The sequence below is a fragment of the Staurois parvus genome, unplaced genomic scaffold (genome assembly GCF_062004578.1).
Source record: "Staurois parvus isolate SC_StPar_1 unplaced genomic scaffold, SC_StPar_1.0 ptg000439l, whole genome shotgun sequence".
NCBI classification, from domain to species: domain Eukaryota; kingdom Metazoa; phylum Chordata; class Amphibia; order Anura; family Ranidae; genus Staurois; species Staurois parvus.
The window spans coordinates 6,181,319-6,204,377 of NW_028318235.1; the positions used below are offsets into that span (position 1 = coordinate 6,181,319).

The 23,059-nt window shown below is 45.0% G+C and overlaps 1 protein-coding gene across 1 annotated transcript in view; it reads right to left on the bottom strand.

Moving 5' to 3' along the window:
- Positions 1 to 7,670: 7,670 nt before the first annotated feature.
- LRRC25 (leucine rich repeat containing 25) overlaps positions 7,671 to 23,059 on the bottom strand; it is a 50,945-nt gene continuing 35,556 nt past the window's right edge. Inside the window, exons 2-3 of the mRNA XM_089687905.1 lie at positions 19,898 to 20,773; positions 7,671 to 8,031 (exon numbers count right to left, since the gene is read on the bottom strand). Coding sequence (XP_089544031.1) covers positions 7,869 to 8,031; positions 19,898 to 20,766 — 1,032 coding nt within the window. The 5' untranslated portion in view covers positions 20,767 to 20,773 and the 3' untranslated portion in view covers positions 7,671 to 7,868. The remainder of the gene's footprint in view (positions 8,032 to 19,897; positions 20,774 to 23,059) is intronic.

Here is a 23,059-nt window from a genome sequence, read left to right on the forward strand (position 1 = left end):
CGCCTTGTTTAGATTATCATCAATGTAGTCTTTCAGTGCCTCCAACTCAAGCTCTGACAGTGGGAAGATCCGACTGAAAGGAATCTCTGCCCCGGGTAGTAGTTTAATTGGGCAGTCATAGGGTCTGTGGGGTGGAAGGCTGCCTGCACCACGTTTACTAAAAATGTCCAGGAAGTTATGGTAGGCTGCAGGAACGATTTGGCCTACCTTGGCATAACTGTCCATACACAGCAGGGGCATAGGTCAAGCAGGAATTTGGGGTAAGCAAAGCTCATGGCAGTAGACCGATTGAAAGTCCACTTCACCAGATACCCGCTTCACCAGATACCCAATTCACGCTGGGGTTGTGGGCCTGTAACCAACAATTCCCAAGATAACTGGAAACAGTGGTGATGCAATAACATCCAGGCATAGTAGTTCCTTGTGATCAGGTGGAGGTATTACAACGGGTAGTGGGATAGTCTCCTGAGTGACAGCCCCAGATTTAATCTTGGATCCATCAGCCAAATATACTGTCAGTCTTTGTGTTTTGGCTGTTAAGGGTATCCGATGTTGCAGGGCGAAAGAGTTGATAAAGCAGCTGCAGGCCCCGGAATCAACGATAGCGGACACTGGCAGGGTTCCTCCCAGTAACCTGGAATGAAGCGGAAATGGCAATGTGAGCAGGGTTGATGGTTGCAGGTGGTAGCTTAGCAGGCAAGGAGGTCAGAGACTTGTGTAGCTTTGCGGGACAATTTCATTCATAATGGCCGGGTTCTCCACAATAGAGGCACAGGTTACCCTGTCGGTGGCATTGGCGTTCCTCCGGAGTAAGTAAGGTTCATAGCAACCCTAATTTCATTGGTTCGGATTCTTCAACACTGGGTGTAGTAGGACTAGTTGGTACCGTGTTTGCTGGAGGTGGTGCCCTGGGTAGCATCCACATAGGGCGGACTTGGCCGACGTACCTTTCCAGTCTTCGTTCCCTAAGCCGGCGGTCAATTTGGATAGCAAGATTAATGAGCTCTTCCAGTGTGTTTGGTATCCGGGCTAGCTCATCTTTAAGGGGTTCAGCAAGCCCTAAGCAGAATTGATAGCATAGACCAGCGTCGTTCCAATTGGTATCAGCACTCCAGCGCCTAAACTCCGTTATATAGTCCTCAGCTACCCTGCGACCCTGCTGAAGAGAATGGAGAGCTGCTTCTGCTGATGCAGATCGCTGGGGATCATCATAGAGCTGAGCCATAGCCTCAAAGAAGCGATTTAAGGAAGCTAACTTGGCATCTTCCTTTTCCAGCAGATGGTGGGCCCATGCTTGTGGTTCGCCCTGGAGGACAGATATCACGAACCCCACCTTGGTTGCCTCTAAAGAAAAGGTACAAGGTTGTAATGCAAAATACAGTTCACATGCGTTGCGGAATGCCCTGAATTTGTTGCGATCACCAGAAACATTTTTGGGTGTGGGAACCCTTGGCTCCTGGGGCAGCATCATCACTGCAGGGTTCATCATAGCTCCTGAAGCGACAGTTGGAGCAGATGTCGCTGGCAGAAGGTGCGGGTGCAGATAGGGTCTGAAAACGATTTTTAAGTCGGTTATATCCCTCTTGCAGGCCCTTGACGACTTGTGTCAGTGCCGCAATGTGCTTACAGATTTCTTCTAGATGAGAGGCCCCTCTCCCAGGCTCCGACATGGCTTTTTAGTACTATCACATACCTGGTTGGGGAGCCTGATGTGGAGAGGAGGTGTTCTCTCACTACTCCTGCTTAGAGCTCCTGATAGTGGGGACAGAGGGCGCCGAGCCAGGAGTGGCACGAGTGCCTGGTGGGTCTTGAGATGACTGTAGGCAGGTGATGACCAAGAAGATCCGGATGCAGGCCAGGTGTGGATGCAGGAGCGTAGGTGCAGCAGCAGGTAGGTATGGCGGCAATCAGGATACAGGCCAGGTGTGGATGCAGGAACGTAGGTGCAGCAGCAGGTAGGTATGGCAGCAGCCAGGATACAGGCCAGGTGTGGATGCAGGAACGTGCTACACGGCATTTCTGAAACATGCACAGTCAAAAATGTGAACATTGGTGACCATTAACTTGTGGACAGGGTTTTTTTCACGAATGCGAGGGAACGCAGTTCCAGCACCTCTATCACTGAATGGATTTAATGGAGTGTGTGTTGGAGAGTCAATTGATGCTGGGTGCTAGAGGATCTGTTATCACTTGGGGGGATCTATTCTTGCAAGGGGTCTATTGTTGCTGAGAGAGGATATATTGCTGCTTGTGGTGAATCTATTGTTGCTGGAGGAGGTCTTATGTTGCTGGGGCGGATCTACTGTTCAGGAAAGGGTCTACTGATGCTGACTGCTGGGAGATCTATTGTTTCTGGCAGGGGTCTAATCTTGCTGGAAGGTCTACTGCCTATGAGGAAGTCAATTTGATGATAAAACACGTCAGGCGGATGTGACTTCTCTTTCATGTAAGCACAATTTTATCATAAATTGATAATTTTATACTACTACTGCACTATGAGCTTGTATGTTTGCTTTTATATGGTTATTGAGAGTTTATGAAGAGCGGATGATGAGAAAATGAAAAGCACCTTTCGATGTATGCAGAGTAAGGTGCATGCCAAAAGGGGAAGGGAACGAGCACGCTGGTCTGTTTGCATATTGGAGGTGGATGGAGCATGGCCACACTCTTATTTAAGATGATAATTAGAGTGATGGATAGTTGTATGCACATTCTCACTCTGTGAGGGTAAGTGTAATTAGTGTGGATAGCAGTGGATACGATTCACACAGTGTTTTATATTTTGCATGGGTGTATCACGTATTACATTATATGTGGAAATTACTACACTATATTAGTTTTTTGTTTTTGAGATTGGAAGCAGTCAAATAGATGGTCAAGAAGAAAAAGAGAGATCATATAATACATAACGCATTCTGATTGGTGAGAATATATGAAGACCTGTGAAGGATAGTTGTGCGCTGTTCGTGTATATGAGACTTTTCTCTTTAGTAGACTTTTGGGGGGGGTTTGGATTTTCAGCTGCACACTGTTGACTTTAAGTGCTTGAGACAACTAAAAGATTTTGTATGAGAGAGGGATAGGTAGAGAAAAAATATATAAAACTGAGTAGATAATTATATGAATGATCAAAAAGGGAGTAACTGCAATTTGCAGTTTACTAAACTAGGGTAAAGTTAGAAGCATTATTACAAAACAGGTTCAGTATAGCAAAAACATGCATACAATGCAGATGGATAACAGCTGCACAATCATGGACTTGCTATATGACTCAATCAGGGTAACATGTCGTTGAATAACAGTCTCAATAAGTGGTCTTTAAGACACATGGTACTACTTGCTGCCCTCTGAAAATGGAGCAGCATTGAATCACTATTCAGAGGATGGTTTAGCAGTGGTTGGCAGGAGTTCAAGAGGCAATCTTGAACCTCCTAAATGTCTGGAGGGTTTTTTCAATCCCAAGGGAAATTTTATAGTTGGCTTGGAGTCATGGTGTGCTTCCATTGAACTAAGTCGGTGAGTTTGACAGGCGGTTCTGCCTATCAAATTCTGCAGCTTGAGTTAAAAATGCAAAGCAGAGTATTGTGGCTACAGCACATGCTTTGTCATGCTGTAATTTTACCATTTGGGTGGGTGGCCAAGAGGCTGTAAAACCATGGCTCAGCTGCCTGTTTTTAAAGCCACCCATGTGAAAGAGCCCTGAGACTATACCAGAGTCAAGCAGAGACACACTACTTCAGTAGAACAGTGCAGAACAGTTACTTCAGATTATCCGTATAAACATTATCCCTCACAGTGAAGTCCAGGGTAGCTCTGGTAACAAAGATGAAGAGCTGGATGGGCTCAAGGAAAAAGAGGTATCCCATTGGAACTAGAGTACTCTGGTGGAAGCAATTAGTAAGTGGTTTCCCACTGTAACTGGGTCTTCTGGAGAAGCTGTGTTTTTTTTAGACTTCAGTCCAGCTGCCTGCACTAAAGTCCCGATAGTGGAGTGCCCTCAACCTGGATGTAGGCCACTTGCCCAGTTACCTCTGCCCCATCAGAGCTGCTGAGGCAGGGAAGCTGAGCAATTTATACCCTCTAGGTGTGTCCAGGAACAAAATATGTTGTGGTAAAGAGGCCTGTGTCTGCATCTGAGCATGATGAGCAAACGTATACTCTGGTACACACACACACACACACACACACATATATAGCTACAAGTGTAGAGCTTTCAAGGACCCATTCCCCAACTTCTGGGGTTTTTTTTGCCCACTTTTATTAAAAGAAAGGTTCTTGTACAGCAGGTTTTCCATGCAGGAGTTCTCATCATCACAATGAGCATAATGCAAGGTTTTCAGCTTCCTGGCTATAGAGTTGCCCAGCTTGAGCTATACAGATTCCATATTTTTTTCAAACATCATTTTACTAGGCATCACCATGACCCATTCACTTTTTATGAGACAACCGGTCTGGTCAAAGCAACTGTCTTCCAGGCCTGGACACACACTCCCTGTGTGTCTGTTTACTTCAGCACAACTCTCCTGGAGGGAGGAAGGCCCTGTCTGGCTACACTAATTCTATTTATTGAGTGAACACCCAGCTGGGAATCAATATTACACCGGCTAGTCACCTGATAGTTGGCCTATTTTAACCTCACCATATCCTCATTAGGATAACCCTTATAATTTCTTAGGACCATCCTGTCAACCGAGGTACCCTTTATCCTTGCCTATACCTACTCAGACATAATTTTTTTAGGAGACACTTCAAAGTCTTCCAGCAAGTATGTTTCCAGGAGCAATATCCAAGTTTTAATCTAGATCCTACATTATCATCAGGGCATTTACCAAACCTGGTATCTTAGGAGGTATGAGGACTACTTTTAAGATATGACATCATCTGTAAGCACTTGTAGCTATCTGGCATCTTTTGGAGTCGTAGAGCCAACAGTTAAAGTGGAAGGATCGAGTTAACGAAGCCTAAACCTGCTCACACCCGTTCTAACTTCTAACTACGCTGTAAAGGAATGATGTGTATACTTGCCTCTTCCGAGGGCACTCTGGTCCGGTCACATGATCGGCTCTCAGCAGCTTCAGGGGAGAGGAGTGACAACCAATAACGGATTCCTTATAGTAAGCCTATGCGTGACATCACCACTCAGGCTTTGCAGCTGTTCTCGCCAATCTCTCTTCTCCTGAAGTCAGCTGTTGACATCATATGGCCAGACCAGAATACCCTCAGAATAAGTAAGTATATGCATCTTCCTTTTCCAGGGCAGTTAGGATAGGATTTAGAAGGGAGGTGGGAGCAGTTTTTGGCTTGGTTAGATTGATCCTGGACTTCAGTTCACACTTCAAGCACATATAAGCTCACAAAGCTTGTCTTCTGTTGTTTTTTCTACACTAAAACATATTATTTGGTTTAGTAATGGTCATGTTTTGAAATACTTTATCAGACATATGTACGGGCTCTTGGACTATTTGGGAACTATATATCTTTTTAGGCATTGCCAATAGCAATGTTGAGATGGGAAGATGCTCAGCAAAGTCAGACATTTCATTAATCCCATTCTCAAAAGAGCCTCATTACTCTTTTTAATGGCCATGTTACTTAGTTCTGGGCTAACTTCCTGAACTACAAGACAGAATTTCCAGAATGGTGGAACTTCCTTTTCCAAACAACACATCTTGTACCACCTGCTTCCTTGCTCTCTGACAAACCAGAAAGAGGGTGGTTCCTTTAACGAGATGACATTTGTATTGCTTGACCAGTCATAGCATCAACAAACAGTTGTGCAGTGGGGAGGAAGTTTGTTGGGCAGAAGAACAAGGTGTGTTTTTCTGCTTATTTATGTACCCTTAGCCAAAATGAGCATTTAACCATTGCATTGTGTATATGTGCATGTGGGGTGGGGGGGATATTTCAGAAGCGAAGCAAGAGGAATTGTAAAAGGTTATACTTACAAACGTGAAATATTTGTCTTTTGACCATTCATATTAGTTTTTATAGAGTAGGAAATAATTCAAACCCATCTGTTTTTTCCTATTGAGACAAGATGTACCTTCATTTCTTGTCCCAAGTATACTGCAGTAATTTAGGGGAAATCTCTCAAAAGAAAAGGCAAATCTTCTCTTGGACAGCTGACACCAGAACAGATGTCCCCTCTATTCCTGTTCCTGCAACAACTAAAAGTTGTGTATTACCCATCACTTTCTTTAGAAGGGCGTGCGAACCTGCTCCGTAATAAAATCTAATAGATGTTCCAACCCTTCCCTGTGCTATTCAGAATTCACAAAAAAAGTTTTTCCTTTAGATATACTTTAAAGATCTAAAAGCTGTTAAACATTTGCTTTCTACTTAAAGCTGAATTCTAGGCAAATATGGGTTAAAACTAAATACTGCAGCAAAGGCTTGTTTTCTTATTTTAGATTTTAAAGAGCAAATTCATTTTTATCTTTTTTTTTTGGGTGGAGTTCTGCTTTAACAATTTGCAAAGAAAAAAACAATCTGTATTTTACAGGAAAAATGTATGTACTATCTTAACATGTGTATAACTGAGTTAGCTCACATAGGACCTTTTTGATTTGTATAAATGTGTTGAATTCAACTGACAGAGTAATAAAAAAAAAAAGTCTTTGTATCAGTGTGAAGCAATACACTGGGCATAATAGTATAGGGCTGCTTTCACACTGATGCACTACGGTTTACCCACTGGGGTGCAGTGCAGTGTACTTGCAGCTTTATTGTGGGTTTGCTGCACTTAGCATATACTTGTATTCTATCCTTCACATTTGGTGCACTTCCTGAAAGCACAACAAAACTACTGCAGTAGTTTTGGTGCACTTTCAGAGAATGCACCACACCTGCAGGATATAATAGAAATCTATGGCAAAGTGCAGGTAATTCAGGATAGTCACAGATGCACTGCACTGCACCTAGAATGCAGGTAAACTGCACCACATCAGTGTGAAAGCAGCAATATAGGGGGCTCAGAATAGTAAGGGTTAATTTACATTTGCAGTTTGGGGGTGATAAAACCCCATAGTTAAGACATGTTTTTACCACCTCTGCCCCAACTGCACTCCCTTTAGCTGCACTGGCCAGGGGGTGTACACATGTCGCAGCAGGAGCCATATGCCCTGTCATGGTTGGTGGGTGTAGCATCTGCTATGCATGACCCCTTCAAGTGAATGAGGCCTCTCTACAAGTGCCCTGCAACCTTGTGCAGTACAGCAAACAAGGGGTTAAAGCAGGCAGTATTGTGTTGCTTTTTCACCACCTGCTTTAACCCCTTGCAGAAGTATAGAGTTGTGGGGCGCGTACAGAGTGGCCCTATTTACTTGAATTGGGTTGTGATTGGCAGGTGGTAGCACCCATCAAAAGTAACAAGGGGTTTAATTCCTGTTGCAGTATGTGTACATCTTTGGCTGCTGCCTCAGCAGCTAAAGGGGGTAGGTTTTGGGGGCGGTAAAAATGCAACACAAATGCAGACTTGTACATACATATGTTTGTACATATAACTCAGGGAATATTTAGGTGACTAGTAGATAAAAGGTGAATGTATCTGGTAGAATAGTCAGAGAACCCTGATCCATTTGTCCAATAAAACTAGTGAACTTAATCCAACACCCCTGCACACCAGTAGATTTACAGAAGCTAATTTTCAACTTACAATATTACACAATGCATTTGTTCTAATGTATCTTCATTTTTATTATACACTCATTAAAATATCCTTCACAAATAAAAAGTAGGAACAAAGATAAAGCCATTACTGACAACATAAGAAAAAACAATGAACACGTTTAGTCTTTTAACTCCTTGGATCAAAAATAATGCAGGGACAACATGCTGATTAAAGCCGGTAACATTTGATAGATTACTGTTCAGTGATCAGGTAAAATATACACATCATCATCTTCTTTGTTTATACCAATATCACCTTGATTACAATAGTTGTAATATACTCCTTGCGTGTTGCTGTAAATTGGTTGATTGCCCTCATTGACATCACTCTCTAAATAGATGCCTTCTTCCATGGTTTGTTTACTATGGGCAAAAAAAAGATAGTAGTCACACATAAAGAAGCTTAGCAGCTCAACTTCAAATGGTTCAAATGCATATTTACACTTATTTGCATTATATAAAAAATATGTTACCTATCTTGTTTGGAAACCAAGTGAAAACTCTGTTTCTAGTTTACGTTTCAGACCAAAGCTGTTGACCTCATAGTCTGCAACTACAATGCTGCTGTGAACTGAAAATTTTACATACAGTATATTTTTAATATTCCATCCTTAAATGCCCTCAGTAAAAAAAATTAGACATGAAGTTTACTGTTCCAAAGTATCCCCTTGCCTTAAGGTATAAATAAACTCAAGAACAAAAATTTAATATATTGTAGTCTACCAGTCCTTAGGTGCGGTGGGTTCATTATTTTTCTTTTGAAAGAGATGTGTTAAAAAAAATAAACATTCATACTCGCCTGTAGTAGGTGGATGCAGCATTGGTCCGATGCTGCATCTGTCCCCCTCTGTCTCTAAGACCTAGAACTGAATGATCAAAGAAAGCTGATTGCTCATTTCTCAGTCTTCAATGAGTAGAGAGAGCAGTGACTGCCAGTTACCAGCTCTTGGCTCTGTTCCTCCAGTGCTCACTGGAGTGCCAGGCTGTGGATGGGGAAGGAGCAGCTAGCTCATCCCAGCAGCTCGCTGAGAGGCTGAGCCAGCTGCCATTCCAGGAATCCATGTGAATCTTTCCTGAGCCTGACACAGTTGAGGGATGCCCACTGTCAGCTAAAATGGGTCACAGAAGTGCAGAAAGAACTGCATGCCAGGGAGCGAGGAGCCAGACACACAAGGAGGTGCAATTAAAGGTAGGTTTATTTACACAGAAACAAGGCAAGAGTATATGCAAGTCCGACAGCAACAGCAGATGACTTGGTAGGACAGAAGTTCTCCTGCCGAGGTCGTCTTCCAGGATAATGAAGTCGAGAACCAGTGGGAATCGTAGCCAAAGCCGGGGTCAGAAGCCAGGAAGAATGGTCGCCAGAGCCAGGGTCAGAAGCCAGGAGGAATGGTCGCCAGAGCCGGGGTCAGAAGCCAGCAGGAGGAATCTTTGCCAAAGCCGAGTCGGTATCCAGGAGAGCAATGAGTGAACTGAACAGGAGCTTGCTGCTGTGCAACAGACAGGACACGAATGCAATGGACAGCTGCAAACAGCAGACTTAAATGTGATAAGCCGCCACTTCCTGGGAGGAGCCGCAGAGGGCTGAAAGCATAAAGGATCCCACAATGCTTTACAGACACCTAAGATGGATGCCAGCACATGGAGCAGCACAAGCCCTGAGGAAAAGTAGGACCTTGACAGTACCTCCTCCTCAAGGGCCCCTCCCCCTCCGCGGCTCAACATAAGGCTTCTGGGGAAAGCGGGCGTGAAAAGCGCAGAGGAGGGCAGGAGCATGAACATCCGCGGAAGGAACCCAGGAACGCACCTCTGGACCATAACCACACCAATGGACGAGGAACTGCACCCGACCGTGGACCAACCGAGAGTCCAGGATGCGGCTCACCTCATACTCCTCATGACAGTCTACCCGGATAGGATGGGGCCGAGGCAGTGAGGCAGTAAGGCAGTAAAGCGATTGCAGACCAGAGGCTTCAACAGGGATACATGGAAGACATTGGAGATACGCATCCCAGGATGAAGAGCATGGGCATAGGCAACCGGGTTCACCCTGCGGAGGATGCGGAAAGGACCAACAAAATGGGGAGCCAGTTTCGGTGCCGGAACCCGAAGATTGAGGTTACGAGTGGACAACCACACCCGATCTCCGACCTGGCATGAAGGAGCGGGCAACCGTCTACGATCAGCCTGGAGCTTCTGGCCCTGTGCTGAGTCCTTCAAGGACCTCTGGATCTGCCCACACGAAGAACGCAGGGCAGCAAGATGGTTATCCACAGCCGGAATGTCCTGTGGCGAGAACAACTCAGGCAATACAGCGGGTTGGAACCCATAGTTGGCCATGAAGGGAGACATCCCGGAGGAGGAGTTGACAGCCGACTTCGTCGCAAACTCTGCCCATGGCAGGAGATCGACCCAATTGTCTTGATGGTCTGAGATATAGCAGCGAAAGGAAATTTTCCAGGGCCTGGTTGGCACGCTCCGCAGCCCCATTGGACTGCAGGTGGTAGGCCAAAGAGAAGGAGAGCTTGATACCCAACTGGGAGCAGAAGGCGCACCAGAACCTGGACACAAACTGTCTCCCACGGTCCGAGACAATCACCTTAGGCAACCCATGCAAGCGAAAGATCTCCCTGGCAAAAACCGTAGCCAGGTCTTGCGCAGTCGGCAATTTCTTGAACGGAACACAATGGCACATCTTGGAGAAATGATCAATGACCATAAGAATGACCGTATGGCCTTGAGACGCAGGGAGGTCCACAATAAAATCCATGCCCAGGTGTGACCAGGGACGCTCCCCATTGGGAATGGGTTGCAGAAGGCCCAATGGCAGATGCCGAGGAGATTTATTCTGTGCACAGACAGAACATGTCGCTACATATGTGGCGATGTCAGAACATAGAGATGGCCACCAGAATAGGCGAGAAACAACCCAGGACAACTGGTTCCTCCTCGGATGACCGGCAGTCTTGGAATTATGGTAGGTACGCAGCAGGCGGGTGCGTAATCCTTCAGGTACGAAACATCTACCAACCGGTCTCTCAGAGGGAGCGTCAGTTTGAGCCGCCAAAATATGCTCCCCAAGGGGAGAAGTCAGGCTGGTACAAATGGCAGCCAGGATCTGATCTGGAGGTATTGTTATAAACCGCCTGGCAGAGTCTCTAGCAGCCCACCACACGGACGCCCTCAGGCACGGGGTCTAAGTCCCAGCCTGCTGTTCACCAGGGCCCCTGATGGTGGGGATGGACTTGGTGCAGACTGGAACCAGGTCGCGACCCCCGAGTGCGTCCTGCGGTGGTAGAGAGTACTGACAGGGGAGTGCAGGAACGGAATCTAATTGGAAAAGGCAGACAGATACACTGGTCTGATCCGAGCCGGATGGATGGATGGTCGGGTACGGTATGCAAGGTAGGACAGGCCAGGTCGGTATTATGCGGGCAGCGAGGTACAATAGGAGCGAGCTAAGAATGGTCAGGTCACAAGCCAGGTTCAGCAGGATGCGGGCAAATACAGTACCAGGGATCAGACGGAAGAATAGTCAGGCAAGCCAGGGGTTAAGCAGGAGAAGAGCAGGATCAGGAACAAGCAGAGGTCAGCAACGGAGTATACAGCAACACAGAATCAGGAACAGGATACAAGACCAAACGGCAACTTGACATACCTGTTCCTATGTTTAAATAGCCCGCCTCCCGCTGTCATTGGTGCCAGGCGCGCGTCCGCGATCCTAAGTGCGCATGCACGAACCCCGCCGCTGCCATGCGCGCCCAGGTCCTACCGCCCGCCGGGTAGTGAGTGTTGGTGTTCTGCGCATGCGCTGCCTGACGCGATGCCGCAGAACACCCGTATCCTGACAGGTATGACCGAGGTCGGCTCAGAGTCCTCCCTGGACAGCTCAGACTATTGCCGCGACAAGGCATCAGCCCTGACATTCTTGGAGCCAGGCAAATAGACCACATAGTTAAAACGCAACAAGAACAGAGCCCATCTGTCCTGACAGGGTGTCAACCTCTTAGCCTCCGAGAGATACGTCAAGTTCTTGTGGTCAGTGAGAATGAGAACCGGAACCGCAGAACCCTCGAGCAGGTGCCTCCATTCCTTGAGAGCCTGAATAATGGCCAACAACTCCCTGTCTCCAATCTGGTAGTTGCATTCTGCGGAGGAAAGCTTCCTGGAGTAGAACCCAGAGGGAAGTAGGGGTCTATCGGGCGACCGACGCTGAGACAGGAGGGCGCCTACTCCCGTCTCAGATGCATCAACCTTGAGGACAAAGGGCAACCCAGGATTGGGATTAGACAGTATCGGAGCCGAAGTGAAGGCGGATTTCAGAGCTTCGAAAGCTAAGATGGCCTTGGATGACCACTCGTGGGGATTACTGCCCTTCTTGGTCAGATCTAAGAGAGGCTTGGCCAGCGTAAAGAAGTTTCTGATAAACTTCCGATAATAGTTGGCGAATCCCAAAAAGCGCTGAATGGACCGAAGACCACTGGGACGAGACCACTGCAGAACCGCTGAAACCTTCTGAGGGTCCATGGAAAATCCCACAGCAGAAATGATGTAGCCCAAAAAGGCAACCTGGGATCGGTGAAATTCACACTTCGAGCTTACAGAAAAGCTCATTCTCGCATAACCATTGCAGCACCCGCTTGACATCCTGGATATGAGACTCCATAGACGCAGAGTAAACCAGGATGTCGTCCAAGTAAACCACCACGCAATGCTGCAACAAGTCACGAAAGACATCATTGATGAACTCCTGAAAGACCGCGGGCGCGTTACACAACCCGAAGGGCATAACCAGGGATTCATAGTGGCCGGTCCTGGTGCGGTCTTCCACTCGTCACCCTCCTTGATCCGTACCAGGTTGTATGCAGCCCTAAGGTCAAGTTTAGTAAAGACCGTTGCTCCCTTGAGGCGGACGAACAACTCAGTAATCAACGGAATTGGGTAAGCATTGTTAATCATGATTCGATTGAGACCCCTATAATCAATGCAAGGCCTCAATTCACCGCCCTTCTTTTTCACGAAGAAAAAGCCAGCTCCTGCTGGAGAAGTAGACTTGCGAATGTGCCCCGGGAAAGAGCATCCGCAACGTACTCCTCCATGGCCTGATTCTCCGCAACCAAAAGAGGATACACCCTGCCACGAGGAGGAGTGGCACTGGGTTGCAAGGCTATGGCACAATCGTATGGACGATGAGGAGGCAGAGCACCGGCGCGCATCTTGTCAAACATGTCCAGGTACTCCCCATAGTCAGTGGGCAACACAGAGTCCGAGAAGGCACACAACCCTTTAAGAGGTCCACGGATGCAACCGGCCCCGCACTGTGGAGACCACGAGAGAATCTCGGCCGACCGCCAATTAAAGGTCGGATTGTGCTGCTGAAGCCAGGCATATCCCAAAACCACAGAGTAGTGCGGAGAAGAAAATACCTGGAAACAGGCCAACTCCCTGTGAACAGCCCCAATAGCTACTTCAACCGGCAGGGTCTCGTGGGTAACCTGCGGCGGTTGCAGGGGCCTGCCATCTATCACCTCGAGAACCAATGGAGTAACTCAAACCTGCAGAGGAATGGAGTACTGGGCAGCAAACGAGCTGTCCATAAACAACCCGCCAGCACCAGAGTCTACCAACGCCTGGGCTGTCACCGAGCCTTCCACCCAAGAGAGGACAATGGTGATTAGTGGTTTATCTTTGTGGGACACCGGGGACTAGGAAACTCCACCCAAGATCTGCCCACCACAGGATCTCAGGTGCGAGCGTTTCCCGGACGGACAGGACAGGACTGCCGAAAATGCCCACTGAGACCACAGTACAGGCAGCGACCCTCCCGACGCCGAGAGGCCCACTCCCCCTTGGAAAGGCGAGCAAACCCCAGCTGCATGGGCTCACCGCCAGACAAGCCATCCCCAGGAGGCATGGGAGGAGAGGGAGGAATGGGTGGGACAAAAAACATAAGTGCCAATCGGTTAGGAGGCCTCCGCAGACGCTCCTTAAGTGAAGGCCTCTCCCTGAGCCTGGTGTCAATCAGGATTAGGAAGGAAATGAGTGCTTCGATCTCCACAGGCAGTTCTTTGGCTGCAATCTCATCCTTCAACGCCTCTGAGAGACCATGAGAGAAAGCAGCCACCAGAGCCTCATTGTTCCAACCCACCTCTGCCGCCGGGGTACGAAATTCTATGGCGTACTCGGCAACGGACTGCGAACCCTGATGCATGGACATGAGCAGCTTGGCAGCAGAGGCGGAGTGAGCAAGCACATCGAATACCCTACGGAAGGAGGCAACAAAACCGGCAAACTCGTGAATCACAGGGTTATCCATCTCCCATAAGGGATTTGCCCAGGCCAAGTCCTTGTCCGAGAGCAGCGAGATTAGGAAGCCCACCTTTGACCTCTCAGTAGGAAAAGCGTGGGGTATCAACTCAAACTATATGCCCACTTGGTTAAGGAAACCCCGACACTGACTCGGCTCACCCCCAAAGCGCTGTGGAAGGGGGGCTGAACCAGTCATCCCTCTGGGCACTGCAGGTGCAGCAGCAGATGCAGAGATAGGTGCAACAACCGGAGCGGGAGTGACCACAGGAGTGACAACTGGCCTAATAGCACAAGGAGTAAGGTGCGCTGTGCGTGCAAGCAGCATCTACAACGCCTGAACGAACTGATCCAACAAGAGATCCTGCTGATCAAGTCTGGCAATGGACAGCTGCAATCAATATAGGGAGCGAGGGCGTACCTGCACCGTCAGGATTCATGGCATTCGTGTAGTGTCAGGGAGCGAGGAGCCAGACACACAAGGAGGTGCAATTAAAGGTAGGTTTATTTACACAGAAACAAGGCAAGAGTATATGCAAGTCCGACAGCAACAGCGGATGACTTGGTAGGACAGAAGTTCTCCTGCCGAGGTCGTCTTCCAGGATAATGAAGTCGAGAACCAGCGGGAATCGTAGCCAAAGCCGGGGTCAGAAGCCAGGAAGAATGGTCGCCAGAGCCGGGGTCAGAAGCCAGGAGGAATGGTAGACAGAGCCGGGGTCAGAAGCCAGGGGGAGTCTTTGCCAAAGCCGAGTCGGTATCTAGGAAAGCAATGAGTGAACTGAACAGGAGCTTGCTGCTGTGCAACAGACAGGACATGAATGCAATGGACAGCTGCAAACAGCAGACTTAAATGTGATAAACCGCCACCTCCTGGGAGGAGCCGCAGAGGGCTGAAAGCATAAAGGATCCCACAATGCTTTGCAGACACCTAAGATGGATGCCAGCACATGGAGCAGCACAAGCCCTCAGGAAAGGTAGGACCTTCACACTGCACCCCTGTGATCTCCAGAAGTACAGCCAAGATAGCTTTGACTATACTTCACCTTTTAAAGGATAAGTTCACTTTTCAAAAAAGATAATTAATAATTATTAGTAATTTTTGTTTTGTAGGAGCCTGGAAAGTGTTGCACCTGTGATCAGCAAATCGCGAGTGCAATGCATGGATCCAGCAGGCTGTCAATGTAAGCTGTTTGCTAGTAACACATACGGCAAGCAGTTACAAAATTACATGTCATTGTGTAACTGCTTGCCTTATGAGACTATAAGACTCAATGAACTACCTAGAACACTCACTAGCACCCTGGTAGTTCATCGAGAACTACAAACCATCAGCTGCAAATGCTATTGATACTTACAGTTCATTCATTCATTTACAGGAAAATTTGAGATGCTTTTTTTTTTTAAAGCTTTCTTTACTCTTGCAAGCCAAGCCCTGAAACTATCTCTCGCTGTAATTTCAGTATGTCGAAATGCAGCTAACTGGACTAGGACAATGAACAACCAACATAACTCTCTGTTTCAGGATCATGCTGTCACGGAGCACTTAAAGCAATTCTCTTCTCCTCTTTCCATTGTGGATGCCCTACAACATGCCATGTGACAAATCTTCAGAAAGGCTTTAATCTACATTCACATATGCAGAATCTCATATATAAATCTTTGACAACTGAGGCTGCCTGCAAAAGGCACCTCACATATATGCCCTTCCAAGGATGATGTCTATTTGGTGGGGCACTTGAACAATTCACCAAAGAGATCACTGATGGGAGGTCACTGGTCACTCAGGAACCCCTAGCTCCTCTAAAAGCAGAGCACATGTTCGCTTTCATCCTTTCCTTTCACACATGGCTCACTAAGGCCACCAAGCCTCTTCACAATGAAGGGTCACCTCACTACTAAGGGTGACGGGACCCTGGTTCACTGGCATCTCAGACCCATGGGTTCAGTCTGTGGCTTCAAAAGAGTACAAAACAGGGGATGTGGTGACCACAACCCAAGATGGCCACTTTAAGTTAGAGCTCTGCTCCACCGCAGGGATCTCAGCCCAAGAACGGCCGACTAGCCTCCCATATCCTGCCACACACCCTAGCAAATCCCTTTGGAATCTCTCCTCACCTTGTCGGTATGTCCCACAAGTGGAAAGACTGCTTACAGCCGCAGAAAGTCTCCACTTTCTTTCTGTCAGTGGGCCGTGATCCACGGCACAATGGCGCCGATGAAAGACCACAATAAATTGCGATGACCGTGAACAGCACCTAGACACAGTGAGAACTCCAGCAACTCCCTATATGAGAGAGCACACTCCTTCAACACAGTCTCCCCATACTTCAGGCTCCTCTACACTCTCCACCAGCCCGGTCAAATCTAAACCAAGAATAACAGCACGGGATTCAGACCTCCCCAGTGAATCAAGAAGGGAGGTAAGTGATCACAGTGACTCTATGGATGAAACAACCTCTCATGCAGACTCTATAGCTACCTTCCCTACCTCTAATACTCTAATATCTCAGACTCTACAATGAAAGAAATGTTAGTGTCTTTGAGATCTTCCTTACAAACTGACATAAATTCCGTGCTATGGAAAGTCAGGCTGGATGTGGATGATCTGGGGGAACGAATGAACTATGTAGAAACAAAAATGGAAATCGCCTCCTCGCATAATGCGCTAGTTGACTCTAACACTGAAAAAGAGGAAGATATTCTGTGGCTTAAAAACAAACTAGCGGATTTGGAAGACAGATCTCAGAGAAACAATCTTAAGATACTAGGTATCCCTGAATCTGTCCTCCTGAACCAACTGGCCGCATAAGCTCACCAGATGCTCCGAACTGTTCTCCCTAACACTTCCGCTACTGAGTTAGTTGTGGACAGAATCCACCGTATTCCACGTCCACCTTATTCTCCCTGATTTCGTCCCGAGAGACGTTATCCTCCACCTACATTTCTTTCACATAAAAGAATAACTTATTTCACTATTCAGAAGGTCCGAATCAGTGCCCCCGCTATATGCAACCCTCAAAGTCTTTCCTGACTTTTCTCATCACACCATGCAGATGAGAAAAAAATGTTTACAATAACCAAGGCTCTACACAACCACACCATGCTGTTTAAGTGGCGATATTGTAGCCATCTACTTTTGTCGGTACATGGAATGACAACCACTCTCTCTACACTTGAAGAAGGCCTACAATTCCTCAGACAACAAGGAATTCTCCCGGATGTTCCCAATCCCAACCAGGCTACCACATCTTCGGCCCATATAGCAGGGACTTGGCAGACAGTCTCTCATAAAAAGAAAACAAATGGCAGTCGGCCACCTACAAGAACAACAACCTCATCGCTTACTTGAGATCCTATCGGTGATTTGAGTATGTCCATCATAGCTCAAAACCCCTCACTCTCCACAGGAACCCCCTTGGGTGCACCTGGACCAATATTGGTCCTCACTTTTTTATATTTGCCTCTCCATTACTCTCCCCAGTTGGGAGAATGTTTCTTTGTTCCTGGTCATATACCCGACCTCCACAGTACAGAACCAACAATACCACAGCTGTCTTCACTGCAAGTTTTGGAAGTCATCTCCGGCTCAACCATTACCTTCTCCACTACACATCTCTACACCTACTCAATCAGAATCCATAAGTATCCATATGGCATTTAAAATTGTTTCCATAAACGCCCATGGTTTAAATCATCCAGCCAAACGTGCCACCCTATGGCGCGAAGCCAGCTCACTCCAATGTGACATCCTCTGCGTACAGGAGACGCATTTTCTGGAATCATCTCCTCCCCGGTGTTCTCATAAGCAGTTTACTACAACCTTCAAAGCCAGTGCTCCGAATAAACAAAGAGGTGTGTTTATTGCCATTAAACATTCGCTCCCTTTCACCCTCCAAAACTCCCACATAGATCAAGATGGAAGATACATTATTCTAGTTTGCCTGATCAACTCCAAGCCTTATACCCTGATCAACAATTACGCCCCAAACTCTGACCCAATTTATTTCCTCAAAAGTCTTTATAAGAAAATCTCCTCAGTTCAAGAAGGCTCGCTTGTCCTCTGCGGTGACTTCAACTCTACCATCGACCCACAGTTGGACCCCTCTTCACGCTCCAGCTCGTGAACTGGCTCCTTACAGCATTTTTGCACCTATTAGACCTATTTGATGACTGGCGGTGGCAGCACGCGAGTGAGAAAGATTTAACTTTTTTTTCCGCACGTCATTTATCTTATTCCAGAATTTATATGTTTATAGTTGATAAGCACACTTTGCAGAAGGTCTCATCCTCCTCGATACAAGATATAACATGGTCTGGCCATGTTCCCATTACCCTAGTAATCGAGGAGAAAGAGCGCATTTCTCAGACGTATTTATGGAGATGTGATTCTCGATTGTTGCACTCACCACAAACACATGCAATCTTAACTAACCACTTGAAATTGTTTTTTACTAACACAGGATCTGTAGATAACCCATTCATACTATGGAACACCCAAAAGGCATATATGAGAGGGCCTACGACCTACGTAGACTCCTACTGGACTCATACGATGGCTAGGGAAAGGTATCCAGAATATCTCCAATCTATATGCATCAGACACAATGAAAAACTGGGATACACTAGAAGCTGAATTTGGACTTTTGCCAACTGATAGATTTCAATATCAACAAATATTCCACACCTTATACACACTACCCTCTAATATTAAATGGGTACCAGACACGATTTGGTCTGCTTTGTCAACTACTAGGAGTCCAAAAAAGCCATGTCCATCTTCTATACCTCCTTACAGAACAAACTTGAATTTATTAAAAATGTGGCCATGCTCTAATGGGAATCTGACCTGACAATATATTTCTCTGAAATACAATGGAAATCTGCTCTTACGACTTTATACAAATCATCTAGTTGTATCGAACTATCCCTAAAAATTACCACACGTTGGTACTATACCCCATATAAACTTTCCAAATTTAGCCCCACCCATTCTCCTTTATATTGGAGAAACTGTGGCGCCATAGGTACACTACCACACAATTTATGGTTATGCATGTGTCTGACAAGTTTTTGGAATAAAATCTTTCTTATTATCTCAGAGGATACTGGTCTATTGGTGAAACCTAATCCAGCTCTTGCTCTCTTAAATTTGGGAAATTCTGAAATACCCCCTCGCTTTCATATGTTCATTTCCCATATTTTACTGGCAGCCTGAACCACTATAACTAGGAACTAGAAGAACTCATTTACACCCAACCCTTCTGAGTCTTTACAGATTTTAAAAACAAATTATGTCCATGAACGTCTCCTAGCTATTAGGGAAAATAAAATTGCCAGTTTCAGTTACCAATGGAAACCCTGAGTAGACTGGAATAGTAGAGATGGAGCTAAGGATATGTAGAAATATGTTGTGAATGAGATGCTTAAAAGATTTCAAGTAGTTTGAAATAAATGAAAAGATCTGAATATGAAGATATATATTCTGTACATGTATTTGTTGATGGACCATGTAGTTCGTTGGTCTAATGATAGACCTTTTCCTGTAATGTATAAAAATCCAAATAAAAACTTATTGATAAAAAAAAGTACAAAATAGTTAAACACTCTACCTCCTTTTCATCTATTAAGTCAACCAAAAACTGCCCAAGGACAGTTAGATTTGCAAAATGCCTTGAATCATCTATTGTCCCAGCAATTCATTGTTTCATTACCACCACAAGACAGGTTCAAAGGATTTTTATTAAAACCTGTTTACAGTACCAAAGCCCAAAGGTGATATCTGTGCTAATATGGACTCTAATTTCTAAACAGATTCCTTCAGATTCCAAATTCTGTATAAGAAGTTATTTTCAACATCTTCTATCGTATATTAATCTAAACGAGATGTTTGTTGCTACGTCATGCTAAAAAGTCAGTGGCTTACCTTGGTGCTTCTGGTCTGCATTTTTCTTTTGAGTAATCATGAGGTTTTGTTTGCAGGTGACCAATAAAAACATTTTCATATTCTTGCCTTGGACCTTGGTTTGAAGTTGAAGCCATGATATCCATATTTCTCGCCATATAGCGTGGTTGTTCATGAGAGGGGGACTTCTCTGTGTCAGTCTTGCTTCCAAAATCAGCTGAGTTTCTCTTCTTACACAGGTACAGAGTCACCCCACCAACTATAAGGCCTAAAGCTACTATAGGCAACACAATGTACAGAATCAAAAAGACTTGTGAACCACAGTTTTCTGTAAAGTAATCACCAAGTTTTTCAAAACTTGATTCAAGGGATGATGATGTACATGTCACAGAAAGTTTTGAGTTGCTTGTCACGTTGCTATTTAGGTGCTGCATTATACTGCTAGCCACATCACATTTGCAGTCTACACTTAAATTCTGGAGACTAGGGTGAAAAACAGTTGACGGAATTGTAGTTAATGGATTTCCTTCAAGATGTAGCACTTGCAATTTAGAAGAATTGCTAAGAAAATTTTCTGGCAGCTGTTCCAGAAAATTGTTCCCCAGGTTAATTTCTTTAATGACAGTTGCATCGAATAGGAAATTTTCTGGGAGTTGTTTAAGCTTATTATAAGACAAATCTAGTTTCTGAAGAGAGGTATACATTGACGTTGGTTCAATATTCTCAATGCTATTGTTGTTCAAGATGACAGTTTTACAACTTTGAAATTTTGACCACTGTAGAGGTTCACAGGTCTGACTTGCTGACTTTTCACATTTCGTTCTATCGCATACTTCACTAACATCACCAAGTGTGTTAGAAAAGATCATCACAATTATGAAAATCCACATCTTTCTCCTGTAGAAGACAAAAAAAAAAAGCAACAAATAAGAGCGTAGGCTGACAAAGACAATGTTTAAATAACAAGAAGAAAAAAAAACTTTTAGTTACAGAGATTGAGGGTAAATTTAAATTTTGTAGCATAATTTAGCCACACTCACTTTTTGCCGCCAGTGCCGCAGGTCACCATCTCCCTGGTAGGATTGCATTACTTTGCCCAGGGGCCCATGATGCTATTAGGATGGCACTGAGTGAAAATATTTGTTATAATTGCTTTCGTGAAAAATATACTAAAATTCCTAGTCAGTGCAACCTCCAACTACATTTAGAACACAGCGTAAAACACATCGTAAAAAATTAACAATACCATAGTCCAAATATTGCATAGCTGTGGAATTACTAAGCATGAACACTGCCCATGAGAACTTGAACAAAAAAAAGTCATTATACCAATTACACAACTGGTATACTTTCATCCACGTAAACCATTTTGCATTTGGGAAGTATCTAAACCTGTAATGAAAGGGAACAGCAATGGGACTGCAATTTATTCTACATCACTCAAATGATTTAGTGAGACGAAAGTATTGATCGTCCTGCGGTTCTACGAAGTACTATTGCTGTACTGATAATATTTTGGTCATGTGGACTAACGTCTTAAAAATCCACAAGGCCTCTAATAACTTTAATCCCACAATAAACCTAGAATTTAATGACAAAAATAAATAAACATTCTGGGAACATACATCAACTTAGTTTAGTTCTGCTTGCTACAAACCCTCAAACACATTGGCTTACCTCCAGAAGTGACAACTTTTCCACCAAACAAAATCTATCATATATAGTCAGGCAATATGACACAATCATGTCTGTTCTGATACTAAAATCTAAAATAGTCTTTGATTAAACTCAATGGAAATATGACTTTTTCAACCAAACTATATATCTTGTTGAACAAAGGGAAGGATTTTTTTATATATGGCTACAGTACTAGATCCATAGATCAACAAGGCAGCCATCATCCCCAGAGGCAGCCTTTGAAAATGTAGGCAAATCAGGACAGGGCCCTGTGCCCCCTGATTTATCAGCTTCAGATGGCAATCCTATTCTAAGTCCTAAATAAAATCAACTCAGTACTACAACGGTGACAGGCTATGGGGGATAGGGGAATGCAGCCACATTTCCTAATATAATACTGTCCCAAATAATTCAGCCATACATTTCTATACAATGAATCATAATAATAAATAATTAAAATTAACACAACTTAATTATATTTTTATTTGCCACATGTATGGTTTTGCATTAGCCACGTTATGTGAGACTAATTACATCACTTTTATATAATTTTTTTAAACTTTAGTTGTATGCATATAGGCCTCATGTGCACTGGACATTTCTAATGTGGCTAATAGGGGTGTCTGGCTTACTTTTCTGTCTCTAAATGCCCCTATATTTCAGTCTATATGTCCTTGCACACATAGTTTAGAGCAGTTTAGACAGAGAAAACCCTACTGCCGGTGCATCCAGGAGCAGTGGCGTTTTGGCAGAAAAAATGTTTGTGTGTAAACGTGCGTTAATACTAGGCGCATTTAGCGCTAGAGAGTTAATTAATTTCAGTGGCCAATGAAATGAATCAATGCCTAAGCACTTGATGCGCTTAAACGAATTACATGCGTTCACAAGCATTAAGTGTTTTCTTCTGCCGTGACACTGCTGCCATGAGAAAAGGCGTTTAGGAGAGAAGGCAAAATGCCCAGTGTGTATGAGGCCTTAAAATTGCTGAGACCCACCAAGAACAATAAAAAAAATCATTTCAGTAGGCTTTCTAAAAGAAATCTAAACCCAAGGTTCATGATGTACCAAGCATTTTACTGACGACCAAATAGGACCACACACTTGGTCAGGTGCTGCTGGCAGTGGGGAGGATCCTTTATTAGCAAAGTTTAGTGTAACCTAGTTCAGTTATTAGACTTTGATATCCAAGTAAAATTCTCCATCTCTTCTTTCAAGTGTACCATGCATCCAGCCTGCTACCACTTGCCCTCTACGTTACACCCACGCATCGCTAACTGTTCCCAGCATTCAATGTAGAACTTCATCCTCTGCATAAAAAAAAATTCCTTTGTTGTTATAGACAGGTATAAAACAAATGATCTGGTCAACATTAATATCGTGCACTTCTTGCAATGTGAAAATTGGGTAACCATGTCATTTTCACATTTGATAAATACATTCTCACAAACTTTTTTTTTAAACACAGCTTTATTTTAGTAACATCTTGAGGTCATCCCCTGTACTGTG